The sequence below is a fragment of the Mus musculus genome, chromosome 14 (assembly GCF_000001635.26).
Source record: "Mus musculus strain C57BL/6J chromosome 14, GRCm38.p6 C57BL/6J".
NCBI lineage: Eukaryota > Metazoa > Chordata > Mammalia > Rodentia > Muridae > Mus > Mus musculus.
In genome coordinates, this window is record NC_000080.6 from 32367353 (window position 1) to 32388601 (window position 21249).

At 46.1% G+C, this 21249-nt stretch overlaps 1 protein-coding gene across 1 annotated transcript; it reads right to left on the bottom strand.

The window, feature by feature from the left end:
- Positions 1–9149: 9149 nt before the first annotated feature.
- 1700024G13Rik (RIKEN cDNA 1700024G13 gene) lies at positions 9150–21021 on the bottom strand. The gene is made up of 3 exons (NM_001034037.1): positions 20904–21021; positions 10500–10619; positions 9150–9309 (listed from the first exon to the last, which is right to left on the bottom strand). The coding sequence occupies exons 1-3, from the start codon at positions 20998–21000 to the stop codon at positions 9245–9247; spliced, it is 282 nt and encodes a 93-aa protein (NP_001029209.1). The 5' UTR covers positions 21001–21021; the 3' UTR covers positions 9150–9244.
- Positions 21022–21249: the final 228 nt, after the last annotated feature.

Consider the following 21249-nt stretch of genomic DNA (forward strand, 5'->3'; position numbering starts at 1 on the left):
AAGTTAGTTACATTGCTCACGGAGGACAGAGGTGTCGGCCTCCTCTGGAGTTACAGGCAGCTGTTGAGCTACCTAAGGCCCATGCTGGGAACCCATCTCATGTGCTCTACAAGAATGGTTTGCCCTCTTAACTGCTGAGCCATTTTTCCAGCTCCAAAGGAGCTCACTACCACCCCCACCCCGCCCCCGTTTTACTCTTTTTATTATTGTATACAAACCAAAGGGCATAAAGGGCATGTGCTCCTACGGCATCGCAGACTCGCACAAAGTTAAGGGGAGTGTCCTTTTTGATCTCCCTGTTCATTTTGCTCTTGGCTTCTCCAGGAAAGAATATTCTTCCAAGTGTACTTTTACCTGTGTGAATTTGTGTACATACAACACACACCCATCTACCTACACATGTGCACACCTTTCACACCTACCACATACGCCAGTGTAGGGTAACACATTTATGACATTGACATCTTTGCAAAGCCAAAACATATAGAAAAGTATAAGAAACAAATTCATTTTCAAGTTGTTCAAATAGCTTAAAGGGGGGGCATGGCTGATTTTTTTTTTTTGCTAATAGCTTTGTTGATTATATATATCAACATATATATATATACACATATATATGCACTTTAAATGTATATATATGTGTGCATGTGTGTGTGTGTAAATATATATATATATATATATATATATACATTTGCCCAATAAAAGTGCATAGGTCTATGGATTTTAGCATGTTCATGGACTGGTATAAGCATCACCACAATTAATTACAGGACATTTTCATTATGTAAAAAATAACCCCCCTAATTTTTAGCTTCTTAGCACCCTTGTGTCAGCCTTACACAAGCATTAATCTACATCATGTCCCTATACATTCAGTTGATATTTTTTTCCTATAAATAGACTTATATGATTCATGGTCTTTAAAAAAATATTTATTTTTATTTTATGTGTTTACCTGCATGCATGTATGTGTACCACGTGTATGCCCGGTGCTCATAGAGACCAGAAGAGGCAGTTGGATCTGCTGGAGTTATGGATAGCTGTGGGTCAACATGTGGGTGCTGGGAATCCGACCCCGGCCCTCTGTAAAAACAAGTGCCCTTAACCACTGAGCCATCTCTTCAGCACCACAAACCACGTTTCAGAGTTTCTTTGTTCCTATGCACATCTGGATGTGTTTTGTTCCTATGCACATCTGGATGTGTTTTGTTCCTATGCACATCTGGATGTGTTTTGTTCCTATGCACATCTGGATGTGGATACTGTTCGGATACACTTCTGAAAGGGACTAATACTAAACTAAAGGATCTATGCGCTAATTTTATGATGAGTAATGCCAAGTTGTTATGCGAATATTTTATTAACTCACGCTGCTCTGTTCAGGAATAAATGCCTTCTTCCACATCCCTCAAAGACAGTGTCGTTGTCTCTGCTCTGGCATCTGTCTTCATTTGCAATGGTCTTATTATGGGTAAGGTTAAAACACCTTTTTCTATTGAAGGACCATTTGGACATTCTTTTCTGTGAATGTTCTGTCCATTTCCTTTGTCTTTCTTCTGTGTTAGCTATAGGATTTTTAAAAATTGATTTGTGGGAGCCTTGTATTGATTAAAAACATGAGTTGAAAAGATCCTTTCCCATATGTATTTTTAGCTTCTGATGTGATTTACTATTTTATAAAAAACTGTGTTTTATTTCTTATGGAATCAGTTATTCAATTATTTTTTCATCTTTGGGGGTTTTGAGCCATACTTTGAAGAGCCTTCTTTAGGGGAACTTTGGGGTGGTTCCGTGGGTAAAGGCATTTGCTGAGCAAGCCCAGTGGCCCCAGTTCAATTCCTAGCACTTGAAAGGAGAGAGCGGGCTCTCCACGTTGATGTCTGACCTCCACATGTCTGTACCATGCATATTCCTTCACACAGAAAGCAAATAAATACAAATTCTTACTAAAGAAAAGCTTTCTTCATTCTAAGTCTACAAAGTTGCAGGCTTGCGGTTTTGTTTGTTACATTTAAATCCCTGGAACGCATTCCAGAGTAAGACTAGGTTTGAATCCAACCTTCTTCAGGATTGCTGTCCAACTTTCCTAGCATTATTTGAACAAACCCTCTCCTCTTGAGTGATTGGAAGGACTTTTACCATATGCCACATTCCTCGGTGGGTCAAATTCCAGGTCTACTCCATATTGGGGGTCCTAAACGCTTGATAATATTTCAATATGAACATTGTAATTAGTTTGTCCTGTTTTCAAACAGCCCAGCTGGCATTTTTACTGGTATAACATTAGATTCATAGCTCTTCTTAGGAAGAGTTGGTATTTTATGATGGATCTGCCTGATGCACGTGGCAGGACAAAGGACGAGAGAATTATGTAGAAATATTCCCAAGCCTGAACCACTTTGCTCATCTCAAGTCAGAAGCCCTAAATGTGGACGTTTTTTCCCTGAATAGTGTGAGCTGTAGGGGACATCCCATGAGCACCCAGCACGTTTGTGGCCAGGTTCCCAAGAGCTCGGAAGAGCTTGGAACACTCCTTCAGGGTGAGAGTAGATGCTCTGCTGGGCGTGGATCCAAGTGGCTAGGCTGAAAAGGTTCTTGAGCAAACACGACTCACCAAACACGACCAGGCATCCCTGGGCCTCCTGCCTGCTCTTGCTAGTAGCTGAGATGTGGTCACAGGTCTGCTCTTCTGCAAGGTCTGTATTGACTCTTAGACTTAAGGGTCAGTGTGCGGAAGGAACTACTTCCAGCTCAGGACAGGGGCAGCAGCAGTGGCCTCAAAAACCAGAGCCCATGAAACCTGCTGGAGGTGAGCCAGGCAGTAAGGTCCCCTAGAGCCATGGTGCCCACGGTCCTTGACACTCCTGTCCAGAGTCAGTCTGGCTTGGGGGGGGGGGGGCTTGTTCTTCTACCTTGCAGGAAGATACTTCTGATCAAACTGCGGGTTTTATTGCTGATCTTTCACACAAACCCCAAGCCAGGAAAAACCCCAGAATCTGGGTGGTGTACTTGAAAATTGTTCATCTTTCCACAGTATCTGTGTATTAAAATGCACATTTTCATTTATAAGCCTTTTGCTTTGGATAAAGAGCAGTAGATCCCTGTGTTCCAGTGAACGGAGGCTGGGGAGCTGTGATTCCTGAGGAAGGGAGCCAGGCTGAGACCTTCCCTAGGATGTATTCAGTATGTAACTCTTTCATCTGAGGTCTTAAAGGAGACTAGGATGGCACTGGGATAGCGGATGAGCAGCTGGCTAAGCCCTAATACTGATGTGGTCACATGATGAACAGAGAAAGCTAATGAGAACCAGTTTCAAATTCTGCATCATGTCCCTTTCTCTATGGGCTTTGCATTAGACTTCCAAGCTGCTCTGACTACTGTACTTTGAACTGAGTCCCAGATGCATTATGGCTTTTTTTTTAATGACATTTAAATCCTACCACTGGCCTACCTTTTAGTCTATATACATACTATCTTAGTTACTTTAATATTGCCATGACTGAACAGCACAATCAAGACAACTTATAAAAGAAAACATTTAATCTGGGGCTCATGGCTCCAGTTAGAGTTCGTGACCGTCACGGTAGGGAGTACAACAGCAGACAGACAGATGTGGTACTAGAGGAGCAGTTGGGAGCTCATGTCTGATCCACAAGCACAAGGCATAGAGAAGGGAGGGAGGGAGAGAGGGAGAGGGACGGGGACGGGGACAAGGGGGGGGAGGAGAGAGAGAGGAGAGGATTAAGACCCTCATCCTAGCTGCCTGGAAGCCGGTATTCTGCTAGCAACCTTCAGATAAAGATGTAGAACCCTCAGCTCCTCCTGGACCATACCTGTCTGGATTCTGCCATGTTCCTGCCTTGATGACAATGGACTGAACCTCCAAACCTGTAAGTCGACTCCAATTAAATGTTGTCCTTATAAAAGTTGCCTTGGTATTGGTGTCTATTCACAGTAGTGAAACTCTAACTAAGACAGAGGCAAAGAGGGAGTCAACTGCTATAACATGGACTTTTGCAACCTAAAAGCACACTTCAGTGACGCACCCCCTCCAAGAAGGCCACACCTGTTAAACCTTCCTAAACAGTCACCAACCAACTGGGGACTAAGCATTTAAACATATGAGCCTATGGGGCCATCCTCACTCAAACCACACACACTAACAGGATACCCTATGTTTCTCATGGTTCCTTTCCCTGTTCTCTCTCTGTTTCTTCCTGGAATTCCCACACTGTGCTTTTTGGCCAACAGAACTTGTACAGTCTTTAGGTCTCCGGTCACCTGTCACACAGCCTCTGAGTCGGCCTTCCCTTCCCCCACTCCATCCCTGTAGTGCCAGGTACAACCTGGCAGACACTTCTGGCCTGTGGCATCACATTCTGAGTATTATGGGGCTTGCTTGGTGGCCTCCCTTACTTCTCTACATGACAAGCTCCGCAATGAAAAATCTCTTTTTTCTGCCTTTGTGCTCTAGAAGAGCCATCAAGGTTAGCAGCCTGTTGAGGGAACATCTAAGCAACATGATTGAAACTGGTCATTAGTGGCAGGTGCTAGTGGTTAACTTTATGGTAAATTTAACCTAGACATAGTGCCAAGATATGTGGTCCTCTTTCCTCCCTTCCTTCCTGTCTGCTTTCCAACCCCTCCCCTCTCCTTTCCACTTTTCCTAGGATGATAGAAGCAACTGTTTCCCTTGTGTGTTTCTGTCTGTCTGTCTGTCTGTCTGTCTGCACGTGTGCACATGCTGACATGCCCACCTCTAACTACAGCACATGGTCTTCCCCATGTCTGATGCTAACTCTCTCAGAATGTGGATAGTCTACGTTCTATCTATATCAGCTGAAACACTCGTCACAAAAGCAGGTTCTTCAATCCCATCCCAGACCCTACAACCATCAGGTAAAAAAGGGGCTTAGACTGCCTACAGGAGACCAAAATATCAGTGCCTTCCGGGCAGCCAGAAGCTTAGTATTGTATGATGGGAATATCACTGGTACAGTCTGGTCCGGTTCCTGCTAGCTTGTTAACTGGTGTATCTCAGCTTTCTTTTTCAACTTCTGGGTGTCTGCTCTTGACCTCCTCTGAAGGGCCACTCAAGTGGGAGCATCATTTTCACAAAGGTCTCTGACCATGCAGATGCATGCAGTCCAGTATCTCTCAAGAGGCACTTCTGCATCTGGAGGGGTGTGTGTGTGTGTGTGTGTGTGTGTGTGTGTGAGAGAGAGAGAGAGAGAGAATTCAGCCTCTCTAGTGTCATTTCAGAAAGCTGTCTGCTGTTTCTTTGCATAGGTAAATGATTGGGTCAAAGGTTTCACTGGAACAGAGTAGTTTACATACAGCCCCACTGTAGATAGAGCTGCCAAGGGGATCCTGGGAAGAGAGGCCCTGGAATTTATGGGGAAGGACAATGATGCCCAGACCAAAGGCACACCTGCTGCAGCCTTGCGCAAACTACTGATGGCCATGGGCGTGCTTGCTTTTCAAACAGCATTGTGGGTTTTTTTTATTGTTTTGTTTTGTTTTTGTTTTGTTTTTTATAAGGCTTTATAGATATGACTCAGTGCTAAAACTCTTGCCAGACATGTGGGTGGTCCTAGGTTCAATCCTCAGTACCAGAAAAAAAAAAAAAAAAAAGGAAGAGAAATAAAATAGAAAGCCAGACTTGTAGCCTTTCTGGAAAGACCCAGAAGATTCATAGCCCCAGACCTGTTTCCTCCCGGAAAGCAAGAGTGACATTGGAACTGAGTGACTGTACCCAGAGCCTGGACATACCTCTCTCTCCACCCTCACAGGTTGCTGGGCTGTTTGGCCTATTGTCTCAGATGAGCTTGGCTCTGTCCGGCTACTGTCACCCAGGCTTTGTAGCTCCAGAGTGTGAGCTTACATGGAGAAGGCCCCTGATCTGTTTCCTGTGACTCGAGACACTTGTTCCCAGCCAAGCTGAGAGCACCTGGCTACACCACCATTTTATGCTGTTTTCCCTTTAAATGTTCAATTCAGGAAGGTTATCCCTCTGTGCCCCATCAGACACCCGTGTCAGCATTTTCTTGTCTTTCCCCTGGATCTGGCTGGCTGGTGTGCTCTTCCTGAAAACTTGGCCCCCTCAGGGAGCATGCGTGCTATCAACTGTGAGTTGCCTTCCAGAAACACTGAACCAACCACAAAGGCAGCAGCTGGACGTTAGTGTCTAAGGAGAATCATTTGGGTATCACTTCCCGGGGTTACTCTGGGAGATGTGTCCAAGGAAGAATTAAGCCTCAGAGGGTACAAGGGTCTCTTCCCAGTCTTCTGTCGGTCACACTACTGAAATGTTTTTGTCACTGACTCAGGAGCTGATGGTCTCCCATATATGGCGAAGTCACAGGATTGTTGGTCACAGATTTCAAGGATAGAACTAATAAGAGAAAATAGGTGTGGTTAGCAGGGCCTCTAACAGCAGTCCTGGAAGTCCTGGAAAGCCCCTTCACCCCCAAATCTAGTCATTAACATTTTTTAAATGAAAAAGCTTAGAAACTCTAAATTTCATTTTAAAACTGCTGAGACAGAACCATGCCTTTGATTTTATTCTAAAAAGGACGCTTGCTTTCTTTATGTGGGGCCACTAACAGGGCCTTGATTTGTCATCTTCTAAGTTTGAGATGTGATTAATTAATTGGTGTTTTAAAAGTATTAAAAGGCACCTGGATGTCTGGCTCACTGAGGCACAGAGCATGTCTGTCTCCACAGGGAGCGGGCAGGTCCTGGTTCCCCATGGGGAAGTGTCTTCAAGGAGATGGAAGGCATGGTCAGTCATTTCCAAAGAGAGTTAGGCCATGTGGCTAGATGGCTACTGTGCCAGCCTTAAGTATATTTATTTAGTTTCTCTCCCTCTCTCCCTCCCTCCCTTCCTCCCTCCCTCCCTCCCTCCCTCCCTCCCTCCCTCCCTCCCTCCCTCTCTGTCTCTGTCTCTCTCTGTCTCTCTCTCTGTCTCTCTCTCTCTCTGTGTGTGTGTGTGTGTGTGTGTGTGTGTATAAGGACAATTGTAAGAGTTGGCTCTGAGACTGGGCAGTGGTGGCCTTTAATCCCAGCATTTGGGAGGCAGAGGCAGGTGGATTTCTGAGTTCAAGGCCAGCCTGGTCTACAGAGTGAGTTCCAGGACAGCCAGGGCTACACAGAGAAATTCTGTCTCGAAAAACAACAACAACAACAACAACAACAACAAAGAGTTGGCTTTGTCCTCTTACCATGTGAGCCCTGGATCAAACTCAGATCTCTAGACTTGGCCTCAAGCTCCTTTTATCCACTGAGTGGTCTCACTGACTCTTACATTTATTATAAATGTTTATGTGAAAGTGTTTTTTTCTATGGTTTGGAATAGGTTTTTCTTTTCAGGTTTGTGTCCTGGAAGTTTGGCCTGCCGTGTAATGGTGGAATCCCTGAGAGGCAGGACCTAATAGGAGGTAGCAGAGTCATGACTGATTCTTGTAGAGGGGACTGAATCTGGCCTCACAGGTCTCAAGAGTTATTGTAAAAGCAAACTTAGAGGCCCTGTCTCGTGGTCCCTCTCACAGTGGGCATCACCTGCCATGTAATGATACATCACCAGACACCAACATCACACGGTTTAGACTTTCTAGACACAGAATTATGAGCCAAGTAAACCTCTTCTCTTCATGCATTACCTAGGGCCAGAGGCTGAGTTACAGCCACAACACAAAACGGACAAAGGCAACTTCTACACACATGCAAGGAGGAGGAACACCCCTGATTTAGACACAGTGTTTGGACAGTTAGTAAATGCTCAGCCACAGGGGGACAAGATCAATATAAGACACTAAGGTAAAAGGAGAAAATACACTGTGACCCTGACCAGGCAAAGTCATGTTCCATCTACATTTATTTCTGTGACTATCTAGAGCTAAACAGAAGAAATTCTAACGTGAAGTACATCAAAATGATGCTGAATTCTACTCTGCCATTATGATGTACTTTCTATGGTTCTTTAGTGAAAATAATTCCTCTAAAATTCTATATTGAAGCAAAGAAAGGTGCTACGTATTTTGTAACTGAAGCTGGCCTCTCACTAAGGACTAAGGAACCGTGAAAACCAGCGACAGGCATGGGAAGGGAACTGTCCCAGAGCCTGCTCTTCTTGCTAAGGGGAGGATTAAATATTTCTCTGAGTGCGTTGTAATCTGGATTGACTCTGACAAATGAATCTTGGGCCAAGGCTCCAAGTCAGCACGTGGAATCTCTATTGGGCTTCGTAATTTGGGGATGCGAGGGGACCTGAGGCTTCCTGGGATGAAGGGAAGGACAGACTCCAAGGTGGTATAAATTCTCTGCAGGGCATGAGAGTGCCTTCTTTCTGCATAGTCTCCTGACTTCCACTGGGATCTTCTCTAAGGTGAACGGTCTTCTTCAAACAGCCTCATGTTACCATCATACAGTGATATATATACACAACACACACACATAAATTAATACATATTCTTACACACACGCAGAGCATAGGACTTGGAAAGCAAACACACATCATTTCACAACTGATTCCTTTTTTACCTTGCCTGTCACTAAAGCTCCTTTTCATGAGGTTCTGTTCTCCACCAGAGAGCCCGAGAGCCACTCCAGTCTGCCCCAGACTGCCTCCTGCCTCCTTTAGAGCATCCTGATAAACTGGCTAACACAAAAGGCGGCAGATGCTTTTCTTGTTTGCAGCGGGGACAAGTAAAGATTTGATTTCACATAGTTTTATACTAGCAATTAAAAATGTATTCCAGTAAGAACAAGAAATAAACCCGTACAGAAGGTCAGGTTTCAGAATTCTGCATTTACACTGGTTCGGTCCAGACTTTCAGAGCCCTCATTCCCACCCCCTACTTGGAAGCTCGTTAACTTCACCTGCCCCTGGTTCTTGGCAGGCTTCGGAATGCAATGTCTAATGCTTCTGGCAATGGTGCTTTATTAGGGGATGGAGCTCTGTTATTAGATTGCATTTTCTTATTTCCTTCAGATCCAGTGCACCTGATATTGGAGGGCTCTCCCTATGGGCTAAGACTGGGAGACGCTGCCAGGGAGGAGTTTTTATTATTTTTGTGGGTGCCTATGCAGCCAGATGAGAATTCCAGACTGGACAGACTAGTGGACAGGTGGCATCGCCATGTCCTAACTGGTAGAGCCCACCGTCCATGTGGCTCCTAAGCCCCTTTTGCAGGTACTGTAGACTGGAGGACATAGCTGGTGTTCTTCTGTCTGCTCCACGAGATCAGAAGGCATTTAGCACAGCGATCCTGGCCTCTTCACACAGTGGGTCTAGTTTGCCATCACCCCCTAGAAAAATAGATAACACTTTTTGGACAGTTTTAAATACAAATTGATGTAATATTAAGTATACCTTGGGTTTTCACTAGGAGTGTATTTCCGAAGGCTACAGGCATGTGAACTGTTAAGCAGCCTCTAGCAGTTTTGGTGGAGCCCTGAAGCTCTTGCTCTTAGGCACGGGGAGGCAGACTTGGTGCCAGTCTATAGGGCCATAAATGTCCCAGGGCAAAGAAATGTGCAGACTATTGCTGATCATGTCATATCCTGTGAATATACTGACTCTAATTGTCTCAGAAATCTAGATAAAGTAAACAAATAGAACAAAAATCATGTTGAAAGAAAATAATAAGACATACATTACTAATGTGAAAAATGGAAACTAAACACAAAACCGCATTTTCTTCCAATTACATCTGAAGGCTGGGCTCAGCTTTCTTTTCTTTCCTCATCTGTCTACAGTGTTTGGTGAAGAAGTTAGGCAGCACAACAGTGCACCAGATGTGTGTGTGTGTGGGGGGATGTTTGTGGTATGTGTGTGTGGTGTGTGATGTGTTGTTTATGGGTGGTGTGTGTATGACAGGGTGTGTGTGTGTGTTTGGTGTGTGTATGTGTATTTGTATGTTTCTCTGTGTCAGGGTATATGTGGTGTGTGTGTGTTTGTGTGAGTGTGTGTTAGGATATGTGTGTAGTGTGTGCATTTGTATATGTACATGGTGTGTGTGTGGTGTGTGTGAGTGTATATGGTATATGTGAGTGTGTGTTTTATGTGATTGTGTTTGTGTGTACATGGTGTGTGTGTGTGGTATGTGTGAGTGTGTGGTATATGTGATTGTGTTTGTGTGTACATGGTGTGTGTGAATGTGTATTATGTGTGTTTGTGTGTATATGGTATGTGTTGTGTGTTATGTGTGAGTGTATATTGTGTGTGTGATTGTGTGTTATGTGTGAGTATGTGTTTGTGTGTATATGGTGTGTGTGTGAGTGTGTGCTCACACAAGTGTATATCCCCCAACACACACACACACACACACACGCTGTCTTTCATGTGCTGCAGGGACCAGGCCTCTTGAAGTGAGTTTGAAATGCAAAAAGAACCCCAGTTTGATTCTAGGCATGGCTCCCTGACCATTTCCACTAGAAACAGAGGGCAAAGGCTGCTCAGCAAAGACCAAGGGCTAGGGAGAGCTCCACAGCCTTACCAAACTCCAGCTCTTGGATATCACATTGAAAGACCGTCTCCTCATTTACCACAAGCTCCACCAGATTCCAGTCTTCTATCTGCTCCAGGATGATCTGATGTCCGTCTTTGGCCAACACAGCTGGAAAGAAAAGAGGGACATGTGTGACATGGATAGATTCCACATTAGCCTACGCCCACGTCCTCACGGATGTCGGCAGCTTGTCTCCTCCCCGGTTGTTCACGGTCATAAGCTAACCACCTGGTGGGCCCTAGCTGCTCCCTGGCCTCCATGTGTTCTTAAAGTCTCAGGAAAGCAAAGACAGACCCTCAAGTGACACAGGCCTTGCTTGTGAATTTCCTCAGACCTGGAGGAGGAACTATTAGGAGATATTCCATCTCTTGGAAGTGGCCGCTGGGTGCCCCACAGCGCTGCATCATGGAGGCAGTGCTCAGTATAGAGGTGACCCAGGATCCAGAAACTTCTTTTCCCACTGATGGAAATAGAATTTGGTTGCTTTCTAGAGGGCAATTTATAGCGGAAGCAAAGACCTTCAAAAACATGTTTCAAGAACATTCTACTTAAAAGAAATCCCATAAGGAAAAGTCAGAAATACAGGCAAATTTTTTCAACAAGACGTTCTTTCTATAATACCCAAATTCTATGAACAGTTTACAAGTCTGATAATAAGAGGCTGACGGAGTAAGCAGTGCTATGTGTACATAATGAGAGTTTAATTTGGAAATTTAAAGCTGTAGGCTGGTGAGATGGCTCACTGGGTGAGATGTTTGCTGCTGACACTCACAGCCTGAATTCAGTCCCAGAAATCCAACTCTTCAATTGTCCTCTCGTGTTCACATGTGTGCCATGATGTACACGGGTGTGTGCACGCACACACGTGCACATACACAGAATATGTAAATACATATGGAGAAATAGTGACAGCTAGCTGGGTGGTAGTCTCTCGGGACATTTGAGGAATGGGAAGCAGTTCGGTCTGGCAGAGGATGGCGGACAGCGTGAGAGTTGGGTCTGTTTTGCCCTTGGCATCAAAGGTGCCTAAGTGAAGAAACGCCGGGGGTGGTGGTGGTGGTGATGGTGGTGGGGTGTGTGTGTGCACCTTTAATCCCAACACTTGGGAGGCAGAGGCAGGTGGATCTCTGAGTTCGAGGCCAGCCTGGTCTACAGATTGAGTTCCAGGACAAGCAGGGCTACACAGAGAAATCCTGTCTGAAAAAAGCAAAACAAGAAAAAAGGAATTTTTAAAAATAGTGATATTTGTGATAAGAACAAAAATCAGGATATAAATACGTATAATATATTAAGAACATATACTCAATATTAATTAAGCTATGTATGTAAGAAAGAAGAGGCCTGTGTGGTGGCAAACCTATAATCCCAGCTATAAGGGAGACTGAGGCAGAGGATATTGAATTAGAGGCCAGCCTGGGCTACAAAATGAGAGCCTGTCTCAAAATTCAAGAAAACGAGCCAGGAAAGTAAGCTCCCTGGTTCTTTCTTACTCTCTCAGCATTTCCCACAATGTCTATAATAATCAGAAAACTTTTAAGAAAACAGATTTATTAATCTCACCTTTGAGTCTGAGGCTTGCCTATCATTTACACGCTGCGGCTCCTTCCTACAAGCCAGCCTCGGGTAATTTGTAAAGACAATTTTTCTTTTCCCCCTCTGAACCTAGGCCTTAGGCTGGCTAGGCAAGTCTCCACTACAGCCCCGCCCACTCCATCTCGGCTGTGGCTCGCGGGAAAGGCAGCCCCCTACAGTTAGTCTCCCCAGCCATCTTCTCCGGTTCCCCTGATGCTCTCATGGCCCCAGCCATCCTAGAGCTGGTGCGCCATCGCTCACCTTTAGCATTCGGCCTGCTGGGGGTGAGCTTTTGGGTTAGAAGGAACAAGGCATCAGATGGGGTCGTGTTTTTTTACATTCCAATCAGTTTTCGGAGGGGAAGAACAGACATTTTTGTCAGCTAATTGCATTTAATTACAGAGACAATCGCTGTTTCCGAACGTTGTTGTGTCCACTCCCTCATCCTTCAATCAGTTCAAGCACATCCGGCCCCAGCTGGGAGCCTTTTAATTGCATAATTTGGATTTCACTTCTGGAAAGAAACTTGAGAAAGACTCCGTGAGGGTCTCCATTAACACAATCAGCTCCCCAGGCACCCGGGGCTGGCCCTAATTGACCCATCTCAGCTAATGCCTCTTTCCAAAGAACGCCCGCGTCATTTCTTTGGCTTGTTTGTGCTATTGTATCCTGTTTTAGTGTCTTGATCTTAAACATCTTTAAAGAGGGCACTCAGTGGCTTGTTTAACTGGAAGTGGTCCAGCTGGTTTGGAAGGACAGTGCATCAGGTGATGTAAGTCCAAGGGTAGGAATTTCTGGCCTCTCCTTCCCCTGCCCATTGCACCGCTCTCCCCAACAGGAAGTAGCTACACATGATAAGGTGCACTGTGGCTTCTAGGACTTAGGCTTTGCATAGTCTGTAGACCTTCCTGGGGAGTGGACTGGAATTTGAAAGGGGTGGGACGGGAGTCTAGCTGTCACTCTGCTCCAGATTCCTAGGTTAGCTTTCTAAGGCCTGAGGAGCTCTGAGAGAAGAGGAGACACTCGACTAGGCAGATGATCCAGCAAGAGACCTCAGGAGGCAAGCACTTCCCAGCTGCCCACGACTTGTCCCTGAAAGGCCCATCTGACTGAAACTCAGGTTATACACGGCGGTGTTGGAGTATTTTATAGAGACAGCATTACTCTTCCAGGATAAGGTGTAGCTGAAACCAGATTTGGTCCACAAAACAAGCCACCCCATAGAGTCGAGAGGGGAATGGTGAGGGCTCCCAAGAACAACTGAAGCAGACAAGAAGAGATCTTCTCTCCCTAGAGGGGTTGCCAGGCACAAGCACCTGAACTCTTTAAGGGCAGGTCTCTTGACCTTCCTGCAGGAACCTGGGGTCAGCACAGGCTCCCCAAAGCAGCAAACTCGGCATGGTGAGGAATACCACCACTTTCCCCTGGGGCTATTGGTTACCTCTCTGATTTGTACTCTAGTGACAACTACCTCAGAGTCTGTCACACTTATCAACCTCAGGACTTCTATCCCTTCCTGTCAGAGAGGAGGTAGTGAACCTGACTGTAGCATGGCTTAAGGGATGAGAGAAAACAACCCCCCCCCCCGGAATTCCTGCAGCTCATCCAAATGCCACCGCTTGGCACGGAGGGGGACATAGTTTCCTGGGCTGCTACTGGGTTGTCTATTCAAAGAAAGGTCAGATAAATATGTTCCCCGAAACAAAGTCTATGCACAGGCAGTGGCTAAACTCCAGCATAAATCAGCCAGAGGCGCTAAGCCACCCGCAGAACACCCACCTCTTTGAAGTGGCACCTCATTCCTCACAGGGAATCCGGATAAAGTGCAGGGACAGGGGAGAGGCTCTGTCCTCCCTGAGCTGGTGGAGCTGTGCACCATCTGTGGAGGATGTCAATGCTGCTGGTACACTGACGGATGGCTTTCCTTCCTTTCACTCAGAGCAGACAGAATGTCAGTGACCATTAATGAGTGCAGCTAATGCATCGCTGGCGATGGGAGGATGGCACTTGGGTGCCTTGACTAAATAAAGATGGATTCCATTTTTAATGGTCAGTTCCAGTGCCTTCCAATTCCTTTGAGGGCGTCGTTTGGCAGGCTCAAGTACAGTAGTTGAGGAGAAACCATGACCAGGGCAATTACTTAGGGTTCTTTTAAGCACTGGTTTAGTGGAGATTTTTTTTTTTTTTTTTTTTTGCCGAGCCATTATAATTCGTGAATAATAAAGAACAAGAGTGTTCAGATTGCTTAGGGCATGGCACGTTCAGAAAAGATCGGGCATCCTTCCAAAGACAGCGGGGCTTCGGGAAACGATAAAGCGCTATGATTTTTAAAAGTCATACGCAGAATTCAGAAGCAGATACTACAGAGGAGTGCCTGCAAGTAGGTCTGCTCGCTCTGATGGGTCTGAAGCGGGAGAGTGGGGGTGGGGCGGGGGAGTAAATGTTCCCTGCTTTGTTGCTATTAACACCTTGGCCCTTGTCACCAGGTCCTTTGTAAATGTTGGCAGCTGTTATTAGATGCGTTATCAAGCACCGGTGTACACAGCTTACTTTACAAATCACCCACCCGCAGATGCCTTACAAACCTCCACAGCCATCAAAATGCACCCCAGGACTTCCTCGAAATACCATTTCCTCCCCAAGAAGAACCAGCAGCTTCTGGCTCCACTGAGTTCTGTACCTAAGGGCTACTTGCCTCTCAAGGCCAGAGAACCACGAATCCAGTAGTTCACCGAGCTTCTCTGTTCCTCTCTGATCCCTGTCTGCTTTCCTCCCTCTCTGTCCTCCACCCTTCCTTTCCCCCACCACTTTTTTACTTTGTTGGGGGAGGGAGGGTGTTAGCGGAATCTTGTAGATGCCAGGATGCCCTAGAACTCATGATCCTTCTGCCTCAGCCTCCTGAGCGCTGGGATCACAGGTATTGTCACCCAGACTGACTGATTGTCCTTCCTCTTCTTTTGTCTTCCCTGCTTCAGAGCCCCAGGCAGCCCAAGATGGCTTGAACTCCTAATCCTCCACCCCCTGCTCTCCAAGGGCCAGGACTGCAGATGTACACTGGTTCTTTGTTTCTCTGTCTTTCTTTAGGACATTTATTTTTTCCGAGATCGAAAGTACATCTAAAAGATTTTCAGATTACAAATGTAAAGCAGACTCGGGATTCTGTAAAAATCTTAGACATCATAGAAAAGGACAACGTTTTAAAAACCAGCCTAACTTTACCTTATGCCTCTCTTCCATCATCTGTCCTCTCAAGTGGAGAGAGATGTGCAGGAGACACGGGAGAGGCTCTACACCTGTCTAGTGCTGTGCTCACCCACCCAGGCCTCCACCATCCCTGTCAGGTGCCAGATGTGTTGCAGCGTCTTGAGCCATTGCAGTTTCTGATTGCTTCCTTTTTTTTTTTTTCTATCAAGAATGCAGCAGAAAACATTGCTAATATGCCACCTGTGTTACCTGCGGGGGTGGGGGTGGGGTGCAGTGAAGGCAGAACCTAGAAATGAAACATTTATTTTTTGTTGTGTGGGTTACATTTTATAGACACTCCCAAGTTGCCCTCCTAGCGAGCTCACTGTCCAATTTGTCTTTCAACTGGAACCAGATGAGAATATTCATTCTCTAATCCTTCCATGACCCATGACCCACAATTGTAAATGCATCTCTCTCTCTCTCTCTCTCTCTCTCTCTCTCTCTCTCTCTCTCTCTGGAAGACAGCTGGAGCTCAGCAGTTTGGGATGTTTCTTCTGAAATCCCGTCTAACACGCCTTCTGCTACTAGGTCTACATTTCCCCAATTCTGTACTACCTAATTTTGGCCCTTGGCACTCTGTCCTTAGGCAACACCTCTGCCCGCTGCCTGGTTCTGTCTCCTGCTCCAGTCTTCCTCCAGCATATGGTTCTATATTTTCTGATGAGTAGCTATGTCCTCACATTTGATACATTCTTTCCTGGAATGTTTAGAAAGTAACATTATCAGGAAACCCCACTCTAGAGGTCATCTAAGCAGCTAGCCATGGCTAGGGGAGAGGAGACCCTTCAATGGGGCTAGCAGGAAGCAGAGCAGGGAGCTCCAGGGACACAGCTCTTGTGAGTTATTGCCCAGGTGAGACTGGCCTTTCCTGTGATGCAGCTGCCTTTCAATCATTCCTGCTCCTGTAAGTGGGCAACTCCAGTAAGCTCACTGGCTTGCCAAGTTAGACATGGGTGGAATTGTTTCTTCGGTCTGCTGTTAGTGCCCCATCTGGGGTGAATAGAAATTTGGCCACATCGCCCCAGAAAAAGTCTTGCAACACTTTTCATATATATACCAGGAACCAGGTCCTAGGAACTGGGCCCCTGCAGGGAACAGGACAGATAGGAATCTGAAGAGATAGGACATACGGAAGAGTATGTCCAAGTGTGTGTGAGGTAAGGAGCTAAGAACAGTGCTGTGCTATCTATGAACACTAAGAAGGACAGAGGGGGATAGAGGAGGAAGGAGGCAGAGCTACCGAGATGGATTGGTGGGTAAAGACATTTGCTGTCAAGCTTGCCAGCCTTAGTATGATACCCAGTACCCCACATGGTAGAAGGAAAAAATCAACTCCTGCGATTTATCCTTTGACTTGCACACGAGTGTCAGCATGTGTACAAGGCATGCAATACACACACACACACACACACACACAGAGAGAGAGAGAGACATGAGATTTCAGAAAGTCTTGCCCATGAAGGTGACTTTCAGGGAAGATGGCATGAAGCCTGAGGAAGGAAAGAGAGGAAAAAGCATCGCAGGTACAGTTCCTCCTGAGCACCAGGTGTAAGCTCCTGGGGTCCCCAGAGAGGTCCATGGTCAGTGAGGGTGCAGGTATGGCCGGAGTGGATGTGTAAGCAGGTCAGAAGGAGCCCGATGGCCTTGGAAGGTCTTGGGCTTTTAGCCCAAGTGAGCTAGGAACCACCAGAGTTATCTAGCAATGAAGCCATATTCTGACCCTGCCCTGGTTCTGAGAACAGACTACAAGGAGACCGTGATGGTTACAGTGAGCTCAGGTTGGAAGCCATGACACAACATAGAGGATGGCAATGACGGTGACAATGAAGATGACTGATCAGAAATGGTGGAAGAGGGAGGTTCACTTGGGAGGCAGAGGCAGGTGGATTTCTGAGTTCGAGGCCAGCCTGGTCTACAGAGTGAGTTCCAGGACAACCAGGGCAATACAGAGAAACCCTGTCTCGAAAAAACAACAACAAAACACCCCCCCCCCCCCGCAAAAAAAAAAAGATTGAATTACCAACATGCACCAAGAACAAAGACTCTGAGGTAGACGGACAGGCTGAGTAGTGGATATAACAGAGGAGGAGGGACGAAAATGGGTGTAAGGTTCTGGCCACAGAGACAGCAAAAAGGGAGAGGCCAGGACCTGAGACCGGGAGAAGGGAGGTATTGAATGTCATCGGTGTCCAGACTCATTGACAGAATCGCTCCCGCCTTCATTTCGTCTAAATCCTAGAACATGGTTTCTACACACTGGTTTGATGTCTCTCAATAATTCAACTTCTTCCATTTCTCTTCTCCAATTTCCCCCTTCAGAACTGGACCGTAAGGTACAAATCATGGCATGTCTTTATTTATAGTTTTTCAAGACAGGGTCTCTCTGTGTAGCACTGGCTGTCCTGGAATTAGCTCTATAGACCAGGCTGGCCTCAAACTCAGAGATTCACCTACCTCTGCCTTCCAAGTGGTGGGATTAAAGCTAATTTTTGGTTCTTCACTTAGGCACCTTTGCTGACTCTTTGATGTCAAGGACAAAACAGGCCCAACTCTCGTGTTGTCTGCCATCCTCTACCAGACCGAACTGCTTCCCAGTCCTCAAAGCTCCCTAGAGACCCCCCCTCCTTCTTTTCTAACGACTGCCTCTGAAATAAGTCCTTGCCCCATGTGGCATGCTGCTCACTAGTCCCTCTGCATTTCTTGTCAGACTCATGTCACTGAGGGGTTCACAATCTCCTTTACCAACAAGGAAAGGAAGGCTCGTGAAGGAGGCCGTGTCAGAACTAGGAGGTTACCTCATCTTCAGAGCCCCTGTGTTCAGCCTCTGCTAATGCCATTTCCATAGTGCAGGGCTATAAGTGGATTTTATGCATCTTAAATATCAAATGCACAGGGATGGAAAGTTGATTTGAGTGCAGGAGGACTAGCGGTGGAGGTTGGAGTTGCTACTTATGAAGTAGTGCTATTGTTTAGGATGTTGGAAACCTCTGGGAACAGTCAAACAATGTTCTGTGATACTGCGATCTTTAGTTAATGTTGCAACGTGACACCGTTATGGGCTGAGTTATACTTTCCTCAATTTGTGTGCTTAAGTTCTAACTCCGGCTTTTGGTCTATAACTAAGGTTAAATGAAGTCACAGAGAACCCCTGGTTTGAAAGGATTAGAGTTCCTTATTCTTCGTATATTTTCCAGTTGTGGGTCTCTGTCAGTTTGCTACCTATTGCAAGAAGCAGCTTCTCTCATGAGAGGTGAGAGGTCTCCTCATCTGTGGGTATCATGATAAGTCTTTGGAAGTTGGTTTAATTGGTAAGTTGGTTTAATGGTCCCATTTAGCAGAAAGCGAAGAAGGTTTGTCTTTAGAGCATATAACCTGACTACCCAGCAAGGCCATGGTTCCAAAGGTTCCAGGTACGGGTTCCATTTTGTAGAGTGTTCCTTAACTCTAACCAGAAAGTCTTTAGTTGTTCTCATAATGTAGGTGCCACCACTGCACCAGTAGGCATGTCTTGCCAGGCCAGTCACTTTGTAGCTCTCAGGGTTCACAGCTGTGTAAAAGGAACCCTTACTCCCAGCACTATAAAAGCTGGCCAGTAGGGCTCAGCCCTGAATGGGACATGAATATCACACTCTTTATTGCTGTGTCTCAGGGGACTGCTGTGGAACAGAGAAGCAGAGAGACTGTAAGCAGAGGTGGCAGATGACTAAAGCAAAACTAGTGTAAAGATACACCAGGACAGGCACACACGTGAACTCACAGCAGTTGTGATGGCTCATGCCAGACAAATCCCGGTATGCCAAGGGGGCATGGGCATGAAGTCCCACTCTGAGCCTTGACATTATTAACAATTAATAGCTGCAGGAAGAGTCAGTTTTCCCTGGGGTGTGTCTCTGAGAAGGTTTGCCATGCCCCAAGAGATAGATTTACACCCAAGAGTATTTGGGCAGCACAGAGATGACTAGCAGTATTTTGAGAAACAAATAAACAAACAAACAAACAGGCATGAGAGTGAGTAAATTAGAAGCTGTGGGTGGAGCTGGAGGGAGCAAATCTGATCAAAAGATGTTGTATAAAAATGTCAAAGATGCTGGGTGGTGGTGGCTCACGCCTTTAATCCCAGCACTCGGGAGGTAGAGGCAGGTGGGTTTCTGAGTTTGAGATCAGCCTGGTCTACAAAATGAGTTCCAGGACAGCCAGGGCTACACAGAGAAACCCTGTCTTGAAAAACAAACAAACAAACAAACAAACAAACAAACACAACAAAAAAGAAAAACAAAACAAACAAACAAAATGTCAAAGTAATTAAAATGTTATTTTAAAAAATGTAGAAGGAGGATGTGTGGCTCTCTGAGACGAGCTATTAGTTTGTTTGCTACTGTACCCATCTTCTCAGTACCTGGGGCAAGAGAGAAAGTGGCCTTCAGCATACAAGGAAGAGAGCTACACCAGAAATCACCGTACCTAGCCAGGGCCTCCAGCCTCCAGCATGGAAGGAAGTAGGATTTCTATTGTCCAAGGCGCATAGCCTGTAGCATTTGATGCTGGCAACCGAAACAGACTCTTATAAATGCTGTCTTAGAGTTTCAAGTGTTATGATAAAACCAAAGAGATCCTCGGGGAGGAAAGGATTTATTTTCGGCCTACAGTTCCACATCACTGTCCGTCACTGAAGGAAGTCAGGGCAGGAACTTACAGCAGGAACTCAGAGTCAGGGCCTGAAGCAGAGGCTATGGAGGGCTCTGCTTACTGGCTTGCTCTTTGTGGCTTGTTCAGCCTGCGATCTTACAGAACCCAGGGCCACAGGACCATGAGTGGTACCACTCAAAACGGGCTGGGTCCTCCCCACATTAATAACTGGTTAAGAAAGGGTACTACAGGCTTGCCTACAAGCCAATCTTACAGAGGCATTGTCTCAAAAGAGAGTCTTCCCAAACAACACTAGCTTACGTCATGCTGACATAATTACAAGCACAGATACTGTGGGATTTGCTACAAAAACCTCTCGACAACATTTTCTTAGTGAGAGTGATGTCTTGTAACAGTGAAAAGCTGACCCACCTTTCAGGTGTGAACTTCAAATACCACCTCCTCCCAAACTGATTTTTGTGTCCTCTGGACTTTAGAGCCTTTGGCTCTAGTCTGACAGGCTTTAAGCATGACTCTTGGTCATCAACATATCCTGTTTAGCAGTTCAACACCTGCCTGAGTTTATGCACACGTTTAACATGGAGCCAGCTGCATAAATGAACAAGCAAAGGGTAGTGTCTTAGGCCTGTCACTCTGCAGCCACTTGACTTACAAAGGTCCCTTGTTATTCCTCATCCTAAACTTCCCCAATCCTAATGTGGGATTAGCTATTTTCTCCTAACACTCAGGATATCCACAGATTATGTTCATGTTTAGCTTTTATATCTAAGTAGGGAGAGCCAGAGGGAGATGCTAAATCATCCCGGGAAGGCTTCCTGGGGAAGGAGGTACTTTACTGGGGTCTGAGGAGAGAAGGTCTAAGTAGGGGACTCAAGTTGCATCCGGGAGGCTAAGGCTCAAAAACAGGCACTCAGTGGGGTGGCCCACCTTGCAGACCCTGCAGTCGGTAGGTGCGGTGCTCCACGGACAGGCCCACTGCGCTGTAGGGCCCATAGCGCAAGGTCACCACCGCTTGCGCAGGCATGGTGCTTTGTCCTGGCTGAGAGAGGTTGTCAAGGACTCTAACACCTGCTGCTAGGCAACCGCCAGTCCAGCCTTCAGAGAGGTGGGCGGGGCCACTGCTGGGCGGGGCCAAGGCTTTCCTGTCCCAAGTCCCCAGGCTTAGCACAGAGTTAGCCTCTTAAACTAACTCAATTTCCACCTGCTGTGGTTAAGTGTTAGAGGTGATTGCGTGAGTGAGTAACTCCCGCCAGTTAGAGAAAGTATGTGTCTG